General features: G+C 36.8%; 1 protein-coding gene across 3 annotated transcripts in view; it reads right to left on the reverse strand.

Moving 5' to 3' along the window:
• Window positions 1-786: 786 nt before the first annotated feature.
• The window catches only part of NBN (nibrin), a 61,663-nt gene continuing 39,832 nt past the window's right edge, over window positions 787-22,617 (reverse strand). For all 3 annotated transcript variants that reach the window (XM_055303479.1, XM_055303481.1, XM_055303480.1), the window contains exons 12-16: window positions 15,384-15,455; window positions 14,518-14,673; window positions 11,740-11,853; window positions 2,450-2,499; window positions 787-970 (exon numbers count right to left, since the gene is read on the reverse strand). In XM_055303479.1, the coding sequence (XP_055159454.1) occupies window positions 940-970; window positions 2,450-2,499; window positions 11,740-11,853; window positions 14,518-14,673; window positions 15,384-15,455 (423 nt within the window). In that variant the 3' untranslated portion in view covers window positions 787-939. The remainder of the gene's footprint in view (window positions 971-2,449; window positions 2,500-11,739; window positions 11,854-14,517; window positions 14,674-15,383; window positions 15,456-22,617) is intronic.

Genomic DNA, 22,617 nt, shown 5'->3' on the forward strand with positions numbered 1-22,617 from the left:
TACTTCCCCGAACTTAATGCATCAGTCCTTGGAGTTGATAAAAACACTACTATAATTCTAAGGTACAAAGTTGTCTCTATTACAAAATTTGAAAAAAGACATTTTTTTTCTTACCATCTCCCTTTAACAGAGAAAGAAGACAATTTTATCATTTCTACTTTGCAGAGAGGAAAACTAGGACTCTAAGAAGCTCAAAAGAGAGGCACACCCACCCAGCTCAGTTACCACCAAATAAGTCGTCCCATTCTAGTTAAGACCTATCCACAAGCTTGAGGAAGTCTTCCATCTTGTCTCTTCTAGGACTAGAATAATATGTGGGTGACATCTTCCCCCCTGAAATGCATTTCATGCATTTCATTTGGGTCACTTCAGTTCGAGGAAGCCTATGGTATAATGGGGGAAGAAAGTATGCTCTGATATGTGTATGATCTTCCAATCTATTTGGCAAAAAAGGAGCAAGGTGAAGAATACTGTATATGTTATACTATCATTTTTGTAGGAAATTATTGAAAAATAATATGCACAAAAATCTAAATAGGCATCAAAACTCTTTGGAAAGACTCCTAACAAATGAGTACCATGGATTTTTTTCTGAGGAGGAGAACTAAATAGCTAGACCTGTGGTAGAGGCACGAGTTTTTCATTTCTTATCCTTTTATACTTTTAGAATTTTGAGCTGATTATTAAATATTCAATAAATAAAAAGCCACATTTAGAAATGAAAAAAATTACCATAAGAGATGACTGAAGATTGAATAATAATACTGTCACACACACAAAAAAAAGTGGAGTTCTGTACATTTTATTCAACAAATTTAGGCCATAAAACCTCTGTAATTTAAATCCTTTCTAGAGATTTAATGAATGTATCCCAGAGGAATCTTGAAGTAAATGCTTGATAGGAAATGCTTTTCTGTGACTTCTTTATAAAATCCTCAGTTATCGTCTCCTCTTTACATTTGGATTGTATCTGCAAAGAAAGAAAAGTTAAAAGATATCTAGATAAATGATGGCATTTCTTTCACTTTTAAAGTAAAAGGGTTTTCAAAACATGGTTACACTTTGGCAAACACAATGAGAATGACAATTTTATCCTGAGGGTCTGATATTAAGCACAGACATTTTTACTTTTATTTATCCTTTTGATGTTGGTTTGATGAATATTTGGTAAAAAGAGAACATCAACAATAGAAAAAGTCCTATACAAGCATTAAAATAATTAATTAAAACAATTAAAAAATAAAATACATGTTTACACCTCTCCTAGTCTGGCTTCAGACTCCTTCCACTCTCAACTAATGTAGAAGATTTGCACAAAAGAGTATAATGAGCCTACAACAGATTTGCTTCATATAATTTTCTCCTACAGTAATTAAATAAATTTAACTGGCAACCAGATATTAACTACTTATGAAAAATCAGCACAGTCAACATTTTAACCCCAATGACATATACACTGTCAATAATGAACTTAAAAGACTCAAACTGGCTACAAAAGAGACTCAAAAATACAGTAGTTCTTGGTTCTGCCTTTATATAAATTTGGGAGTGTGTTACTCTCCCCTAGCCAGTACCTATCTATAAGTAGATAAAGGTAATCTGATTTTAAACTATTTGTTTTTGAGAGCTAATTTTATAAGGTCTTGGGCCTGCAGGAATGCTGAAAACGTGTTAAATCAGAATTAAATTGTAATCGACCATTATAACTCCTCTAAACCTCCCACAAAACACTGATTTGAAACTCTAATCCAGCCTTTTGTTTTTATGCTTGTGCCAACTAAACCTGAACAAATGCTCTGGTATGTAATTTGTCTTAACTCAAAACCCACTCACTCATGATTCTACTCAGAGGTGAAAATCTCACAAACATTATCAACCAAATTCACCAGTTCAGGACCCTTCTTTTGCATGAATGCCTTCACACAAATTTTAAATATCTTGTGATAGAGTTCAACTGAATCAACCCTAAACCCTGAAGACATATCCAGCAAACCCAAATGAGGGGTGCTCAAGTAGTAAAAAGAAATACATACATTAAAACAAAACATTCTTTAGGTGAAGGGACTGATTATTTTTTTCTCTTTTTAAAAAGATTTTATTTATTTTAGAGAGAGAGCGCGCACGCACATGCGAGAGAGAACAAGAGAAAGAGCAAGCGTGCGTTGTGTCAGGGAGGAGTGGAGGGAGAAGGATAAGCAGACTCCACACTGAGCTCAGAGCCCGATGTGGGGCTTGATCCCACAACCCTGAGAGATTGTGACCTGAGCCAAAATTAAGAGTAAAAAAAAAAAAAAAATGAAAAAAACAAAATTAAGAGTCAGATGTTCGAGCAACTGAACCAGCCTGGCACCCCATAAGACAGAAGAAATTAGTATTTAATCTCTGTGAATAAAAACTGAATTTTATACACATCTCAAAGATTCATGAGAAAGATGAAATTAAACTTTACCTGAAGAGATCATCAGCAAGAGACTCTTCTCTCGCATGCTGGTTTTGCACCTGTCAAAATTAACATAATTTGAAACATATGTTCAGTGATGAATAAATACATGGTTAATCAACTCCTACACTGGGTGGTCAGTCATCGCAGAGCTTTCCACATCCAGGAGGTCAGCAGGTCTACGAGTTCTGCTTCTAGGGTATTTCCCCCGTTCATCAGATCCTCTCCATTTTCAACTTCATGCCAAGATTACTGCAAAAGTCCTCTACTTAAACAACCTTTTCCAGCCAATCCCCTTTCCAAAGGCAACCAACATATGTATATATTGCTAGCTTGTTGAGTTTTGAATTTTTTTCCCAGGAGAACCGTTTTACTACATGAAATATCATCGTTTTGAGGTCATAGGACTGATGGAAGGGGCTGAGAGGGCAAAATCTATCCCACTTTCAACTACAGCAGCTCTACGGGTGAAGTGGTTTTCATCCCCAAGGTCCCAAACCTGGGCTCTGAAGCTGCAGTTGAACTCTTCACTGCAAAGTTATTTTTTTTAATTTAAAATTTTTTTTCAAAAAAGATTTTATTTATTTGAGAGAGAGAGAGACAGAGGGTGAGAGAACACATGAGCATGAGCAGGGGAATGTGGGGAGAGGCAGAGAGAGAGGGAGAAGCCAGGGAGACAGATGCAAGACTCGATCCCAGGACCCTGGGATTATGACCTGAGCCAAAGGCAGACGCTTAACCGACTGAGCCACCCTGAGCCCCACTGACAAAGTAATTTTAAACACAGACTCATCGGGAGGCCTGGGTGGCTCAGCGTTTTGAGCATCTGCCTTCAACTTAGGATGTGATCCTGGGGTCTGGAATTGAGTCTTGCGCTGGGGCTCCCTTTGAGGAGCCTGCTTCTCCCTCTGCCTATGTCTCTGCCTCGCTCTCTGTGCCTTTCATGAATAAATAAAACCTTAAACACACACACACACACACACACACACACACACACACACACACACACACACACAAACTCGTAGTAGACTCCTAACGCATCTTTGAGAGTTAGGACCGGAAAAACTCTGTGCTGGGTGCATCTTTCTAAAATAATAGCTATGACCCTATTGTGTGCCATTCAAAGGCCTTCAGTGATTTTTTCCACATACCAAAGAAAACACAAACTCTTGAGTTTGGCCCCGAACATGGGAAAGGCTCTTCATAACCTGGCCCCATTCTCCATTCTCAATTACTTCTCACGTCCCTTCTCACAAACACTGTTTGCCAGTTAAAAGTGAATCACAAAACTACCAACTAGACTAGACTCCCTTCCTAACAGATATTCTTGTTTGTCCCTCTGCCCAGAAAACTACCTCCTTTTTCTCCTCTTCCCATATCTGACAATCTTTCAGCGTGCATTAACTTAAGGCCTACTATGTGTCCAGGAACATGTTCTTCACCCTTTAGCAATGGTTTTCAATCTTCTTCATTTAAAAGTATAAAAATAGGGCAGCCCCGATGGCTCAGCGGTTTAGTGCCGCGTTGGGCCCAGGGCCTGATCCTGGAGACCCGGGATCGAGTCCCACGTTGGGCTCCCTGCATGGAGCCTGCTTCTCCCTCTGCCTGTCTCTGCCTCTCTCTCAATCTCTTTCATGAATAAATAAAATCTTTAAAAAAAATAAAAATAAATTAAAAAAATAAAAGTATAAAAATAATATCTGCTATGAAGAACTCCCATAAACCTTCAGCTACACAACTTACAAATGCCCATCAATTTCTCCCCTCTGTTATAATTCCCTGTATCTTATCTTCATTAAAAGGCTGAATGTACATACTGTTCATTTTTAGGGTTAATAACTTACATTTGTACATTTTCCAGATACTATCTTAAAACTCTTCCTAAAACAATCTCATTTGATCTTCATATAACTTCATTATTGCTATTGGATTATTATCCCAGTTTTAACCAACAAGGAAACAAAGACTTAGGTTAAGTAACGTGCAGAAGATCAAAAGGTTGTCATATGGAAAAAGTGGGATTTGACTAGGTCTCCCTGAGTGCGAGGAGCACCATCAATATCACACTGATTCTGCGTCTTTGGGAAGGGCCGAGAAGAATGACTTACAGGGATTCTTATAGAATGATTTTCAATCCATACAGTGAAATATCAAAACGATCTTACATGATATATCTTTCCACATTTTCTAACAGGTATAGCAGAACATAAATGGGAGGACAACGATGCCCATAAAGCTGTCAAAAAAGCAGCTGGCATCATTATCGTATCGTAATTACTCTGAAAAGGCTTCCTGGAAGGAGATACTAATTTTAAAGTCATAATACAGTAAAGAACAATCAATAAGGAAAAATCAGCTTTATGTGCCTTAGTAAAAACATTAAGTAAAGTAGTTTTAAGAAACAGAAATCTTCCTATTACTGGCATTTTTTTAAAGGGTTGGGGAGAATTACATCTCCAGTCTTTCAAAATTCAAATCAGGCTGGATAGTGTCTCAAAGCGTTATTATGTTTAATGCACAAAATGAAAATATCCTAAATCGAAGGAAACTTCAGGAATGTATTCAGTGGTCATGAAAACCAAGCCTGGTTTATAGCAGAAGTAGAGAAAGAAGAACTAAAAAAGAAGGAAAGGCAAAAAGTACTTAAGAAGAGTAGCTGGGACGAGCCTAGGAAGAGGACACCACGACAAGAGCATACTTCTATACACACACTGCAGCCGCACAACGAAGTCAACTCTCTCATCTTATTTTTAAGATTTTATTTATTCATTCATGAGAGACACAGAGAGGGAGAGAGAGGCAGAGACACAGGCAGAGGGAGAAGCAGGCTCCATACAGGGAGCCCGACGTGGGACTTGATCTCGGGACTCCAGGATCACACCCTGGGCCGAAGGCAGGCGCCAAACTGCTGAGCCACCAGGGATCCCTCAACTCTCTTATCTTAAAGAGTAAATCCAACCTACTGCACCTAAAATTGCTCTAGTAAAAAGAGGGTCTGGTGGAGGCTCTCTACTAATTCTAATCGAATAAATCAAAGTCAGAAAAAAGTCAGCAGCTACACTGTCGTTCTCTCAACTCCTCTGCAGACAAGAACAAACAAAACCCTACAGCCCTAATCATCAAGAGCGCACAGACTTGAAAAAGGCAGCCTGCAGAGAACCCAAAGATTGATGCAACACATTCCTACCGGTGCCCCAGCCCATTATACAAACTAAAGCCAAACCTGAAAATGCTTAGTAATACTCCACATTTGGGGAAAAGGAGCCTGAGCAGGAGAAAGAAAACACTGCTGGTGGACTGCTGGAAGGGACGCTTGGCACAGGGAAGTAGGCGGGACTGACACTGACCAAAGGCGCAGGCTCCATGCAGCCCTGACAAATCAGGAAAACCACCTAAAATGGCAGGTTACTACTGTCTTCTGGGGTAAGATATACACTCCCTGGTATACATTTAATCCCAGTCCCCGGAAGGAGCAGCACAGAGCTCCAGCTGAGCCCTTGCTTTCCTGGATTCATCGTCTCCAGACACACTAAGAGCTTGGGTAGGAGTAATTCTGATACTTCACTTTTTGCCTCACAGTCTTTGTTTTTTTTTTAATTTCTATTTAAATTAATTTAGTTAACATATAGTGTATTATCAGTTTCAGGGGTAGAGTCTTCAGTGATTCATCAGTTGCAGTGCTCATCACATCACGTGCCCTCCTTAATGCCCACCACCCGGTTACCCCATCCCCTCACCCTTCTCCCCTCCAGCAACCCTCAGTTTGTGTCCTACAATCCAGAATCTCTTCTGGTTTCCCTCTCTCTCTGATTTATCTTATTTTTCCTTTCCTTCCCCTATGTTCATCTGTTTTGTTTCTTAAATTGCAAATAGGAGTGAAATCATTTGGTATTTGTCTTTCTCTGACTTATTTTGCTTATGCTAATTTTGCTTATTAGCATAATATACTCTAGCTCCATCCACGTCATTGCAAATGAATGGCAAGATTTCATTCTTTAATGTTTGAGTAATATTCTATTGTGTATATTTATCCATTCATCTGTATTTTTTATTTAAATTCAATTAGTACACCATTAGTTTCAGATGTAGAGCTTATTAACTCATCAGTTGCACAAATGGTCTTTAGATTGTAATCCCTGCACATGATAGCATACGATACTTCACAAAGTAAATAAAGTACCTGGACAGAGTATTTTACTCTAAATAGCTGCAAGATGAAAGAAACTATAAACTACATTACCAAGGGGGGGAAAAAAGACAGCAACTGGAACAGAACATGCAAGATGCATGAAGAACCCAGTCTGCAAGAAATAACCCAAGGATAAAAAAAAAACGAAGTTACTAAGAACATGAAAGCAACACAAACCAAAAAGTTAGATGACAAAAAAACACAATGACAATGAAAAGAGAACAAATGCTAACAGACTGAGACCCATTAACACCATTTCAGAATCAAATAAATTAGAAACACCTAACAGTGACTGTTTCCACTGCTATGTTTTATAAGTAGCATCTTATTTAATCCTTAGAAAAATTCCGTGAAACAGAGGTACTATTATTGTTCCCATTTTGCACAGGAATAAATGTAAACATAAGGAAGTAATATGCCCAAGACCACATTGCTGATGAAGAACAGAACAGACACAGCTGAAATCTGAATTTTTGACATAGTAAAAGAGCTTAAGAAAACCCCAGTGGGGCAGCCCGGGTGGCTCAGTGGTTTAGCGCCTGCTTTCGGCCAGGGCCTGATCCTGAAGACCTGGGATCGAGTCCCACGTCGAGCTCCTTGCATGGAGCTTGCTCCTCTCTCTCTCTCATGAATAAATAAAGTCTTTAAAAAAAAAAAGAAAAAGAAAAAACCCCAGTGAATGCAGAAGAGATGGATGTGGAGAGCAAAGGTGATCTAATAAAAGGATAATTATGTCTTAAATGTAGACAACCCAGCAAATATAAAAATGCTTTCACAGACATAATAAGAGTTCCTTGAAATAAAAAGACCTGCATCTGCAAATGAAAATAACACACTGTATTCCAGGAAAAACAAATGGAAAATTGATATATTCTCATCATTAATGACTTGCAAGCCTAAGAAGGAATGTTGCAGGCATGCAAGTACTTTCTAAATAGGACTGTCCTAAGATGGGGGGAGGGGGGTGTGGGGGGAGGGCTGAAGTACAAATAATTTCCTGTTTACAGCAGGGAGCCAAAAAAATATATCTAAAATCAAAATAGGCAGCTTGAAACAAGTACTGATTCTAACCTGACAAGGGTTTGTTTGTTTGTTTGGTTTGGTTTTGGTCATATTTATCACTGCTTGGTCTTGGATCTCAGGAAATAAAATACCTTGAAAAGAAGAAACATTTGCAAAAATTTAGCAATGCTTTCAGCTTTACTTCCTATCAGCTCTCTTTCTCTCTTCCCACTCTGTCTGGCTATTACTCCTCTTCAATAAAGAAGTATCTGGAATAATTCACTTAATGTTTAAATAGGTAATTTCTGGACTCCGGGATTTTCACTTCATCATTCTTTTGTGTACTATCATAATTCTTTGAAATGCACATTTTAAGTAAGGCCATTTATTCATTCAAAAAAGAAAGGAAGAAGGGATGTGACTTCCATCCTTCCATTTTTTGACACTAAATATCCTGAGTGACCTTAACAACCCTACTTTTTAACAATTTTTTGACCAAAAAGTTTTTTTTTTTTAAGATGTTTATGTATTCAAGAGAGACATACAGAGAGAGGCAGAGACACAGGCAGAGGGAGAAGCAGGCTCCACGCAGGGAGTCTGATGTGGGACTAGATCCCGGGACTCTGGGATCACACCCTGAGCCAAAGGCAGGCGTCCAACCGCTGAGCCACCCAGGCATCCCTAAAAAGTATTTTTAAACACAAACTGCTGAAAACTACCCTAAACCCACAATGGCACAAAATAAGAACCCTGAGAAGTTAACAAGTACCACGGTCAGCTTTTGCCTTGCCCTGTGGTTATCTGCAAAGCATTAAAAAACTGGGCTCTGCTTTGATGTCTGAATGGAGGATGAGTGAGAAAAAAGAAAATCAAAGATGGGGAATCTAAGAAGAGACTCCAGCATTAAAGGGAGAAAGAGGAATAAACTGTTTAATACAATAGAAAAAGAAGGTAAGAAAGAAACTTGTCTGCCTCGACCCTAGCACAAGGTGAAAGAAAATTTTTAAAACACTCTCCTGGGACACCTGGGTGGCTCAGTGGTTGAGCATCTGCCTAGGGCTCCAGGATGTGATCCCAAGGTCCAGGGATCCAGTCCCACATGGGGCTCCCCGCAGGAAGCCTGCTTATCCCTCTACCTATGTGTCTCCCTCTCTTTCAATGTCTCTTATGACAAGCTGCCTTTCACTTGGACTTCTGGTCCAAATACATATTACCTAGGTAATCCATAAAAATCACAAGCAGAGGTAAAGTGGTCTCATATTGGTAGAACAAGACTTGCAGACACAAACATTTCTTTTCTAGAGGAAATAAACTTGAACTCAGGGTTCAAGGAATTTCTACAGATTAAATTCCAAGCAAAACAAAGCAGTTCACATTCAACTATCACAAAATACATACTTGGAAACAAGGCTCCATTAAGAGAAGAGTAGCAGAAACGTATCAACAAATACTTTAGACAAATAATACAAAAGAAAAGCTTAAAAATATCAACAGGGAACAATAAGACTTAGAGATGAATGAAACAGACATCCAGAATTGAAAAAATATAACAAGCTAAATGAAAACTCAGAGGACAGTGGGAATACGAACCAGATGGAGTGGAAGGGAAAAGTACAAAACTGGAAGATAATCTGGAGGAGTTATCAAAAAATGCAATCCAGAGGGGGGAAAAAAAAGAGATAAGATAGATAAAAAAGAAGATAGAGAAGAAAGTGAAATTTGACTTCTGTCAAATTGGAGTTCAAGAGATAATACCTCTAACTTGCCAATTACCAAATAGCCTGTTGGGAGGACCTTTCTGGAGCACATCTCTGGGTTTCCGGAGTATTCGATAATCAGGCAATACAAAGGCTAAGAAGAAAACTTTCTAACTTGGAAGAGGTCTATGATTATTTCTCAATTCAACAGTCATGTGTTTCTGAAATCTTGACTTCCATGCAGTAACTTCCTCTATAGAAAAGATGCCCACTTTAAATTCTATTAAATTCTCCAGTTAAAAGTAAGTAAGGGGTAGAAAGAATTATGAATTACTTAGATGGTCATTTTACAAAATATCCATTAGGACTCAAAACATCCAGGAAGAAAGTAAAAAAAAAAAGAAAAAAAAAAAAGAAACAGAGAAGCATATTTTTATAATCTTTCCTGTAAGTTCTCATTATAGAGTATATATGTAGCTGATATGTGCAGTGAACTCCTGAAAATCACATTTTAACATGAAGAGCAGTAAAACAGTTCATATTTTCCCAAAAGAACCAAGTTATAACTGAGGTTTAGTTTTACAACATATTAGTTGTAGATATGATCAAAGACATGCCATAAAGCAAGTCTGCAAAAAAATCTAAAGCAATTTCAAGTGTCAAAGCTATGCTGATAAAAAAAACAAAAACAAACAAAAAAACTATGCTGCTGGTCCTAGTCTAGGATTTAAAGCAATGTGAACTGATGATGTAAGTATCTTACTAGAAAGGACATAGAAAAGCATTTTCTGATACCATACATACGTATTTGATCAGTAATCTGTATATGTTTGACCATATAAATATAAATGAACCGATAAAATGACTGGGATTTGCTTTAAAATACTCCAGAAAGAAAAAAAAGTTGGGAAAGAAAACAGATGAATGCTGATATTTGTTATAGCTGTTGTTTGGGGTTTGTTTCACTATTTTGTGTATGTCTGAAAAGTTTTCATAATAAAAATTTTAAGAATTTGAACTACATATAAATAGTTACTACTTACCAATATTATTTAACAATTTTTCTTACTTTCTTAAAACTTATAAAGACTCTGGGGGGAAATGAGATAGATCAGTAACAACTGCTCATGGGAGGAGGCACCAAGGCAAGTCTCCCACAGCAAACAGTTGTCAATAGTTACAACTGACTTGAGACTCCCTCCTTCACCTTCGAGATGTTGCGCTCGCTCATTCATCATTAAACCACAGTGCAAAAGTGCAACCACAGAGAATGAAGTTAAACTCTAATCTTGTAACACCTATGAAAATGAACTCAAAATCAATTCAAGATCTAAATATAAGAGCTAAAACTATAAAACTCTTAGAAGAAAAAAAGGCAAAGACTTCCTGACATTGGATTTGGCAAGGATTCCTTGGATATGAGGCCAAAAGCACAGGTAACAACAACAAAATTGATAAACTGAACTACATCAAAATTTAAGATTTCTGTGCATCAAAATACACAAACAACAGAGTGAAAAGGTAACACAGAGGAAGGGAGAAAACACCTGCAAATCATACAAATCATATATCTGATAAGGATTATCAGAATACATAAAGAACAGCTCTAATTCATAACAATAAAAAAAATCAATCTGATTAGTAATAGGAAGAGAGCTTTTTGAATAGATATTTCTCCAAAAAAGATATGCAAATGGCCAACAAGCATATGCGAAGGTGCACAATATCATTAATCATTAGGAAAGTGCAAATCAAAACCACAATGAGGTTCACACGAGTTAGATGCCCACTATAAAAAAAACCAGTGAAGAATAACAAGTGAGAATAACAAGTGTTGGAGAGGATACGGAGAAACTGGAACCTTTGTGCAGTATTAGTGACAATGTAAAATGGAGCAGTTGCTTTGGAAAACAATATGGCAGTTCTATAAAAATTAAACGTAGGCAAAAAAAAGATACAAGAGAATAGGAAAAAGGTGGAACTCAGTAAAATAATGCCTGAGAAATCCTTGGTACTACTGAAAGATAATTTCTAGATTCAGAAAGCCCAGTACATTTACTTAGTATGTAACTCTGATATTATTTGCAATGACCCCCCCCACATGACTGTACAACCATCTTTGAATTGTGATCCCGTTAGCTTTCTTTTTCATTTTTGTACGTTAAGTCTCTTTTCTCCCCTTTACATTAGGATGTAAAATTCATTTTTTTTAAAGATTTTATTTTATTTATCTGAGACAGAGAGAGAGCAGATGAGTAGGAGGAAGGGTAGAGGGAGAAGCAGACTCTCTGCTGAGCAAGGAGCTGGACGAGGGGCTTGACCTTCATCTAGGGTCTCTCATTTGCTCTAAGGAAACCATGAGGGACCAAAATGTAAACCAAGCAAGTCACCAGGCCCCATTTCCTACTGACCTCCATTTCCTGCCTTAACCATTCTTCTAATTCTGTATTCTTCCGAGCATGATGAGCTACTAGATCTGATCCTCCAATGATGCGTGGAAGTTTTCCTGCTCCAGGAAATGTGACCTGTTAAATAGTAAAAGTTTTAAGGTTAAATGCATTAACAAATTAAGACCGTCTCATTTTTTTTTCTTATTTTAGAAAGGGAATGAGTGTGTGAGTGAGTGGGGAGGGGAGGGGAGGGCAGAGGGAGGAGAGAGAATCTGAAGCAGACTTGCTGCTGAGCAGAGTATCCAATGTGGAACTTGATTTTATGACCTTGAGATCATGATCTAAGATGAAATCAAGAGTCATCTACCAAGCCAGCTAAGCCACTCAGGTACCCCTAAGATCATTTTTTAAAAAGCTTAATAAAAATTAAAGCGTATTAATTACATATAACTGCCAAAAATGTTTATATCCTATAAATGAAAGTGAGAGATAAGTAACTATGCTAGACCCACTTTTTTGCCGTATTTTTTTGGCTATTGCTATACCCAGATTTAGATATATCACTGGGATTTATGTACCAAGAATTTAATTAAGATTTTTAATTGGGAGTTTTATTAAAAAATGGCCTTAGCTCATCATTTAGCATTTGAAGCAACTTAAGGTGAATATATAAAGTATATTTTGTTCTAAAGGTTTCTTTTTTTTATATATAAGATTTTATTTATTTATTCATGAGAGACAGAGCGAGACAGAGACACAGGCAGAGGGAGGAGCAGGCTCCCTGCAGGGAGCCCGATGTGGGACTCGATCCAAGGATTCTGGGATCACACCCTGAGCCAAAGGCAGCCGCTCAACCACTGAGCCACCTAGGCGTCCCTCTTTTAAAGATTTCAAAGTTTAAGCTTTGTCTAGAACTCATGAAAATGTACGTCTTTAAAACTTTCCAATCGAGGCATCTGGGTGGCTTTGGATCAGCTTGTGACCCCGGGGTCCTAAATCGAGTCCCGTATCAGGCTCCCCACGGGGAGCCTGCTTCTCCCTCTGCCTCTGTCTCTGGGTCTCCTGTGGATAAATAAAATCTTTAAAAAATAAAACTTTCCAATTTATGTATCTCTAGTAAAAGATGCTAGAGATGACAGTTTATATTTTTAATTAAAATTTTAATTGTTTATCAATAAACAGGTGCTAAAAATATTGTGAAAATGCAAATGAAGCTCACTGCTAATATTCTATTTAGTTAATAATAAAACCTTAATATCTATGGGACATACCTTTAAAATTTCAATATATGAAGTGGAAAGGGAATTTATTTATATTTATTTTTTTATTTGAGAGACATAAAGCATGAGCAAGGGGAGGAGCAGAGGGAGAAGCAGCCTCCCTGCTGAGCAGGGAGCCCAATGAGGGGTTTGATCTCAGGACCCTGGGATCATAACCCTGAGCAGAAGGTAGACATTTAACCATTTAAGCCACCCAGCCCCCACAGAAAGGGAATTTTAAATTAATTTTCATCATTAAACATACTTTAAAGACACAAAAAAGCCATGTTATTGGATTCAGGTATATAAAGAAAATAACAAATTCTTTCATTAGAGCCAATCCAGTTAAATCATCCCACCACATAAATTTTGGTTTGAATTTTATAGTCTCAAAAAAAAATTCCTTAGTCAAAGATATTAATATTTTTTAAGAGTTTAAAATTTTTCCAAACTACTTTCTAGCAGTTTGTACTATTCTGTATTTCTTGATCATCCCTGGGGCCAAAAGTGAGTATTATTGCTTTATCTTTGGTAACTTCATTAATTAAAAAAAAAAAAGAATAGTACTTCTTTTGAATTTTGACTTAACAATGAGACCTAGTAACATGATATTGAACATGAAGTAACCATACAGATAAGAATGGCCCATATGGTATTCATGAGACACACCTGTGGGATGGAAAAGGGTAAGTGGGTGCCATCTAAGTGGGAAACATTTCTATCTTCCACTCTAAGAGATGGAGTTTAGAAACTTCTACACACTGTCGTAGTAGGTAAAAAATTAATTTAACTGACAAATGTTACTAGTAGCTCACATTAGAGAGAAAAAGCTACAACACCTCATAGTACAGTGAGAATCATACAGATCATAGTCTAATAAAAAGCATTCTTCCACAGAAATCACCTTTGACAAAATTACTGTATTCTGATTAAATGCTTAAACATAAGATAGTGGTCAGTAGTAGATATGGGATAAGAAGCAAATATTCCAGAAAAAACAACAAAAGAATACAGACTAGGTCAGAAATATTCTTTTAAACATACTGATAAGTTAAACATCAGTTCCTAGAGGAGAAGAAACTCCGGTCTGATGATAATACTCAGGGTGCATACTTATATTTTTTTATATATATATATGTAACAGTAAAGTGATTACTTTTCATTGTATTTAATGTGTTTAGCTCTTTCATAAATTCCTGAGATAAAGAACCCCTTCTGGTAGACGCAGATCACTATTAGAAGTAGAAGGACTCTATCAATTTAACCCAAAGCCTGCCTCTTAAGGTAGGGAAGGCCAGATAAACAGCACCCTTTGAAGAATTCAGTCTTGGTGAAGTCTGCTTCCAAATACTCATTATATATTTATTCACATATTCAATACCTGTCAGTTCATGTCCTTCCTACAGTAATTTTAACTGCTTTAAGCAGAAGAAATAACACCAGTTTTCAATAGGAATTGGTTTCACTACTTAGCATCAACGGTATTCCTAAAAACATTTCAAACACTGCCCTCTTGTGATATTTTAAAGGAATATCATACCTTTTTGAATTTCTTGAAATTCTTTGGTTGACCATAATCACTATTTACACTGGATGCGTTTCTGGGCGTAGAGTTATTAACCACCAGTGATCTAAATTCAGTCAGTAACACCTTCCTTGGAAGCATATCACCATCATCCTCAAGTTCATCTTTGATCTTAAATGGAGTTAAGATGGATACATAAGCAAAAAAAAAATAGGGAAAAAGAATATTATTTGTCACTTGGGAATCTACAAAAAAAAGTTCAAATACTTGAAAAAAACAGTACAAAAAAGGTTTATTTCTGGCACTTAAACTTTGTATTTGGAATCAAATCATATCTACTTCAAACCAGAAAGTTACTTACTCAAATAATATGCAATTTTAGAAATATTTATATGATAGAAGCATACAGCATTTTAATTTAGTGTATTCTAATATCATCCCAATAAATAATTTATCTTCTTGTATATATTTTCTTAGCAAGAAATCTCAGTTTTGTCTACTTTTCATTAAAACCATAAATTAGCATTATTGCACAATCTGTTCTACAAAGTTCTCATCTACTATACTTAAGCTTTCTTGGATTTTTATTTTATTATTTTATTATTATTTATTATTTTATTATTTTTGACACCTCCAAAAATTATTAATTCTGGATACACTACCTTACTGAATGAAAGCCATTTTTTAATTGCAGATTAAATCAGCCTGAAATTCCTTCCTGCTGCTAGATAAGATTCTTTATCTCATGAAATACAACAAAATTACAGAAAGAGAAATGATTAATACTAAGAATGTAAACTGACATAAATTGATGAGACATTGGTTCTTAAGTCTAATTTTTATAAAAATAAAAGATTTTATAAAAATAAAAATTTCCTCACAGATAGTTCTTCTTTCGTTGACCACAGTGACTCACTCTTGAGCTCACATTTCTTCTCAATTTCATTTTCTTGCTAAGGAAATAAAAAATACTGTTCATAAAAATTATAAAATGGTACCTTTAAACATATTTATGTTCTTGACACAGTTATGAGACTTACAAGTAACCTTCCTAGAGAAGCTAGGAGATGAGAATAGAAAAATATAGAGAAAAAGATATTGTAGTATGAGTTACAAGAGCAAAGATTTGGAAACAATATAAATTCATATAAGTTATTTTACAGTATGAGAAATGATTCTAAGTGAATAAAAAATAGCTATAGAATTTCATTAACAGTTGATTTTAAGCTTACAAAATAAGATTTCAAAAAGAAAATACCAAAATATTTACTATGGTTATCCACAGCCAATAGGATCATCAACAAATTTTTATGTTTGTATTTTTTATATTTCTACATGATTATGTACTACTGTTACAGACTAAAATAAAAACAATTTTAAAGGATTCTATCTAACTTTATGCTTAGTATTTAATTTTGAATCACCCTTAATCCAGGAAAAAGGAAAGAGGGTTACTTCAATTGCTCAAGATATCTGTGTGCAATAAAATGGAAATTGTTTTGTATACAATCATGCCTCCTCCACATTCATGTATCCGGACCAGGTTCCAGATAAAAGCATATTACAGAGATGGATTTCTGAAACTGTCAGTAAAAACTATAGTCCCTTGGGATACAATAGGGGCACATATTGTTTTACATCAAATTTTGAATGATGCAGTCATAAAAATTCAGAAAAATTGTAATAGGAAAGTTGGAAAGAATGGGCAGAAAAACAAATGTACGTACTTTGTATTTGCCTAGGAACTAAAGAGAATTAATGTTTTCATTTATCAATAGTAAGATTAAAAATTTATACTCCAAGCCTACCATGTTACCTTTTCACTGTTTTCATATGTATCCCCCACTGGAAGTTATCACAGTCAGAGCAGTTTACTTCCCCCCCACACACCTCGTCCCCATCCTGCTCTACTCCCTCAAACTTGCTCATCCTCTTGAGCAAGTTACTTCCTAGCTCGGGGAATCATTGCTACAAACTACTCAGGCACTCAGAGTCTAAGTTTGGGAATTATTCTATACTCTTTCCTCTCCATTTCTCAGGGTGAGTCAATCACCAAGTCCTGGAAAGTCTCCCTTTTAAAGGCCTATCGAACTTATCCTCTCGACCGCCTTTCATGTTAGCACACCCACCATGTAGAATAACTGATTATAGGACACTCTGAGAAAGCTGACAAAAGGAACAGCCAAAAGAGCGGAGTAGCCTGTGTTTTTGTCCCAGTTCCAATCCTAGCTAAGTGACATTGCCCAGTTACTTACTACCTCCCACTATCAGTTTCCTAATCAGTTCAATACATTAGTGCTGCCACTTTATTGCAGGGTTGCTGAAAACAGAATGGTGGTACCAGTTAAGTGGTAGGTATTACACTACTAGGCTATGGAAGGACAGAAGAAGAAACCTTAATTTGTAATAGGAAAGTGGAATAGGGTGATGAAAAGATACTCTGTGGGTACTATTCAGAAGAGGAATGTAAATAAAGATAATGCTTCATGTTTGCATTTTATGGAGACTAGGAAATTTTAAGGCCAAGACTCAGCTACAGCGGTCATATATTTATATATAAATAAGGATACACGCCTAGCAGGAGTATCTAGCCAGCAGCTTTCTACTTCAGCTTGTAGAAGATCTTACAGGGGGGCGCCTGGGTGGCACAATCGGTTAAGTGTCCAGTTCTTGGTTTACGCTCAGGTCGTGATCTCAGGGTCCTGAGAGCAAGCCTCAAGATGGGCTCTGTGCTCAGCAGGGCGTATGCTTGGGATTTTCTCACTTCCTTCTCCCCCTTAGCTCCCACTCTCTCTCTCTCTCCCTCTATAAAATAAATGAATTTTTTTTAAAGAAAATATTATAGATGTGTTAGAATCTATATTTAAATTTCAAAATAGAAAAAGAGCAGTTCTACTGTTAACATATTTTAGAAATTACCTTTCTGAAATATACGTAAGGAATCTAATGTCAAAAAGAAGTATCACATTTTTGCCTTAAAATTGCAAAAAGTTTTTTAAATGAAAGGATTAAGAATTTTTTTCCAATAATCACTTTCATAGCAAGAAAAATTAAGCACAATTCCTTTAATCCATGAATATGTACAAGGACTTTCCAACAATAAATTCTTAAAGTGATAAAAGTGGAAGAATTAAAAATAATCTCCATTGTTTGAGTAAGACTGATGAATTGCATCCAAGTCAATTTCCTGGCTGTGATACTGTACTATAGTTACACAAAATGCTACAATTAGAGGATAAAGGATGAAAGGTATATTGGATCTCTCTATATAATTTCTCACAACTGCACGTCAATCAATTATCTCAAAATACAAAATTGTCAAAAATCATCTTAATACTGAAAGTCAAAACACTAATGTAACAGGTTCTTACTAGAATAAAGTGATTTAACTTTTAGTTTACCCAAAATGTATCACAATCAAATCACTATTCATACTCTTCAAAAGTCTTCTAAAACATATTTTACACTGTATTTTTTTTAAAAAGATTCTATTTATTCATGAGAGAGAGAAAGAGGCAGAGACATAGAGGGAGAAGCAGGCTCCAGGGGGACTTGATCCCAGACCCAGAATCATGACCTGAGCTGAAGGCAGATACTCAACCGCTGAGCCACCCAGGTGCCCCTTACACTGCATTTTTTTTTTTTTTAGAATGTTATGGATTCCAAAATAGTAAAATAAGGACAGGGAAATTATGCTGCAGAACCACAGAGCAAAATATAATGACTGTATTCCCTGATATCATTATACAGTATGTAAACCTTGGCTATTAAATGAAAGGTCTTCAATAAGTCTGAAGAAAGAGAAATTAAGGAATTGATCCCATTTATAATTGCACCAAAACCATAAGATATCTTGGAATAAACTTAACCAAAGAGGTAAATGATCTGTACTCTAGAAACTATAGAACGCTTTTTTTTTTTTAAGATTTTATTTATTTATTCATGAGAGACACACAGAGAGAGGCAGAGACACAGGTAGAGGGAGAAGCAGGCTCCCTGCAGGGAGCCCGATGCCGCACTCGATCCCCAGATCACACCCTGAGCTGAAGGCAGAGGCTCAACTGCTGAGCCACCCAGGTGTCCCTAGAAACTTATGAAAGAAATTGAGGAAGACACAAGGAGATAAAAAAATTCCATACTCATGGATTGGGAGAATAAATATTATGAAAATGTTAATGCTACCCAGGGCAATCTACACATTCAATGCAATCCCTACCAAAATACCATGGACATTTTTCACAGAGTCGGAACACATAATTCTAAGATTTGTATGGAACCATAAAGGACCCCAAATAGCCAGAGGAATGCTGAAAAAGAAAACTGGGATGTCTGGGTGGCTCAGTGGTTGATCGTCTGCCTTCGGCTCCAGGGGTGCTCCCGGGGTCCTGGGATCGAGTCCCATATCAGGCTTCTGTGGGGAGCCTGCTTCTCACTCTGCCTCTCTCTTTCTGTCTCTCATGAATAAATAGATAAAATCCTTCAAAAAAGAAAAAGAAAACCAAAGCTGGGGCTATCACAACCCCTGACTTCAAGCTATATAACAAAGCTGTGATCATCAAGACAGCATGTGTTGGCACAAAAACAGACACATAGATCAATGGAACAGAAGAGAGAACCCAGAAATTGACATTCAGCTCTATGGTCAATTCATCTTCAACAAAGCAGGAAAGAATATCCAATGGAAAAAAGACCATCTCTTCAATAAACAGTGTTGGGAAAACTGGACAGTCACATGCAAAAGAATGAAACTGGGCCATTCTTTTAACCCATACACAAAGATAAACTCAAAAGGGATGAAAAACCTAAATGTGAAACAGGAATCCATCAAAATCCTAGAGGAGAACACAAGCAGCAACCTTTCTGACCTCAGCTGCAACAACTTCTTGCAAGATATGTCTCTAAAGGCAAGAGAAACGAAAGCAAAAATGAACTATTGGGACTTCATCAAGATAAAAAGCTTCTGCACAGCAAAGGAAACAGTCAACCAAGCTAAAAGGCAACCTAGAGAATGGGAGAAGATACTTGCAAATGACATACTAGATAAAGGGCTAATATCCAAGATGTAAAAGAATTTACCAAACTTAACACTCAAAACACAAATAATCCAGTCAAGAAATGGGCAGAAGATATGAACAGACATTTCTCCAAAGAAGACCTACAAATGGCCAACAGGCACCCAAAAAATGCTCACATCACTATCACCCAGGAAATACAAATCAAACCACAATGAGATACCACTTTATGCCGGTGAGAATGAGTAAAATCAACAAGACAGGAAACAACAAATGCTGAGGAGGATGTGGAGAAAGGGGAACCTCTTAAATTGTTGGTGGGAATGCAAGCTGGTGCAGCCACTCTGGAAAACTGTATGGAGGTTCCTCAAAGAAGTTAAAATAGGGCTACCCTATGACCTAGCAATTGCACTACTGAGTATTCACCCCAAAGATACAGATGTAATGAAATGAAAGAGCACCTGCACCTCAATGTTCACAGCAGCAATGTCCACAATAGCCAAACTGTCGAAGAGGCTGAGATGTCCTTTGACAGATGAGTGGATAAAGATGTGGTTTATACATACAATGGAATATTACTCAGCCAACAGAAAGGATGAATACCTACCAATTACATCAACATGGATGGAACTGGACGGTATTGTGCTGAGTAAATGAAGTCAAATGGAGAAAGACAATTATCATATGGTCTCACTCATATGTGAAATACAGTAATAGTGCAAGGGACCATAAGGGAAGGAGAGGAAACTGGGGAAAAAAATCAGAGAGAAGACAAAGCATGAGAGACTTTTAAGTCTGGGAAACAAACTGAGGGTTGCTGAAGTGGAGGCGGGTGGGGAGGATGGGATAACTTGGTGACAGGCATTAAGGAGGTCACATGATGTCAGGAGCACTGAGTATTATACTATATGTTGGCAAATTGAATTTAAATTAAAAAAATAAATACAAGAAAGGTCTTTTTAGATACACAAAAGACTTTAATGGTTCCTGTATCACTAGTGTGTTATGTTCATTTCCTGGTCCTCCCACTCTAGGATCTAGTGCCTGATTGCTTGGGCGACCATGAGTTCTGGGAAAATGGGCAGTCAAGATAGCAGAAATGAGCAGCCATACAGGAGGAACCAAGGAGTTCTATTATTAAAACCACAACCATTTTCAGACAGAGCTATGGCCACTGTGAGCAGTGGACCAATTTGGGATAGAATTTAAGAAAAAGAAAAAAAAAGGCTATTAAAAACTAAAGGAGGTAATAAAACAAAGAGAGGGGATCCCTGGGTGGCGCAGCGGTTTGGCGCCTGCCTTTGGCCCAGGGCATGATCCTGGAGACCCGGGATCAAATCCCACGTCGGGTTCTCGGTGCATGGAGCCTGTTTCTCCCTCTGCCTATGTCTCTGCCTCTCTCTCTCTCTCTCTCTGTGACTATCATAAATAAATAAAAATTAAAAAAATAATAAAATTGTGGCATAATATATATAGCATAAATTAAAAAAAAATAAATAAAAATAAAATAAAAATAAAACAAAAAGAGAAAGAAAATAAAAATACATCAGAAAAAAACTAGAAATAAAAACAGCGGGGAGGAAGGATATGGCAAGGGAAGAGCATTTTCAAAAGTGTATCCAAAATAATATAGAGTCTAATTTTCTAAAGATTCAGTGCTTATAATATTAAGTGGTCTGAAAACAGATTTTGGAATAGTCTGAGCTAAAGTAACAATGTAAATTTGCAACACAACTAGAGTAAATCTATCTTTATAAAGAGACATAAATTTATTAAACATAAGAAATCATCTCTTGGACTTCCACTATAGGGTTAATTGCTAAACTTATAGAATAGTAACTTACAGGTTATATGAACCACTTAGTTCAATTAATCTTTTCTGTAAAGTGCCAGCTAATTTTTGATAATAAAGAACCCCTCTTTCTCTGAATTTCTCAATTTGACTAAAAGGTATCTCAGTATTCACTCTTTCTTCCTTATCTAATACTCAGTTTGTTAGGGACAGCAATGCGCCAAGCTTAAAACATTTCCCATACTCTCTTGTAGACTAAGGGTGAGGAATGGGGAGTGGTGCAGCCCAAGATTAAATTCTGGCCGAAAGCCAAAGTTTCAAAGTGGGGTTTCTGAAAGAGCTCCTTAGAAGGTGAGGAGGAACTCAAGTGGAAAAGCCTTTGTCCTGTCCCCTCTCCATTCTGTTTTTCCTCCCTGGGAAGTTGATGTGATGGCTAGAGGTACCACCTTGTAGAGAGAAAAACAGACACCTAAGAAATTAATAGCACAGAACTTCTGAGCAGCTTTGATTACCTACGTCTGGGTTTCTTCTACAGAAAAAAAATAACCACATCTACTTTATGCTGAGTTTAGAATTTTTAAAGACAGCAAAAGGAATTCTTAGCTCATAAAACGTGGAAACTTTTTCTGGGAAAATAACTGGATGTATTGCATCAGGGTCTTTGGGGTTTGGGTCTGCGTATCCACATTTTTAAAAAAGCTCTCAAAAATAAACAAATAAATAAATAAAATAAAATAAAATAAAATAAAATAAAATAAAATAAAATAAAATAAAATAAAATAAAATAAAATAAAATAAATTAAAAAGCTCACCAGGGCAGCCTGGGTGGCTCAGCGGTTTAGCGCCACCTTCAGCCCAGGGTGTGATCCTGGGGTCCCGGGATCGAGTCCCACGTCAGGCTCCCTGCATGGAGCCTGCTTCTCCAAACTCTGCCTGTGTCTCTGCCTCTCTCTCCCTCTCTCTGATGAATAAATAAATAAAAATCTTAAAAAAAAAAAAAAAGCTCACTAGGTGATTCTGATGCAGCTGGTCTACAGAAGGGCTTTTAGGATTCACTCAAAACAAATAAATGATGAAGATTCCCTCCTTCATATGAAGATGCTGGTATTTTGGCTAAAGAGGACATATATTTTGCTTTTTCAAAACATTAGTTAATAGATTTATAGTGCTTGATACACAGTAAATTCTCAACAAATACCTATTGAATTGAATCACTATACCTTCTAATCACTTAATCCTTATCTTTTTACTTAGTCCTGTCCTTATGTAGTAGCCATTTACAGGAGAGGATAACCAATAACCACAAGAGGA

The sequence above is a fragment of the Nyctereutes procyonoides genome, unplaced genomic scaffold, assembly GCF_905146905.1.
Source record: "Nyctereutes procyonoides isolate TBG_1078 unplaced genomic scaffold, NYPRO_anot_genome, whole genome shotgun sequence".
Taxonomy (NCBI): Eukaryota; Metazoa; Chordata; class Mammalia; order Carnivora; family Canidae; genus Nyctereutes; species Nyctereutes procyonoides.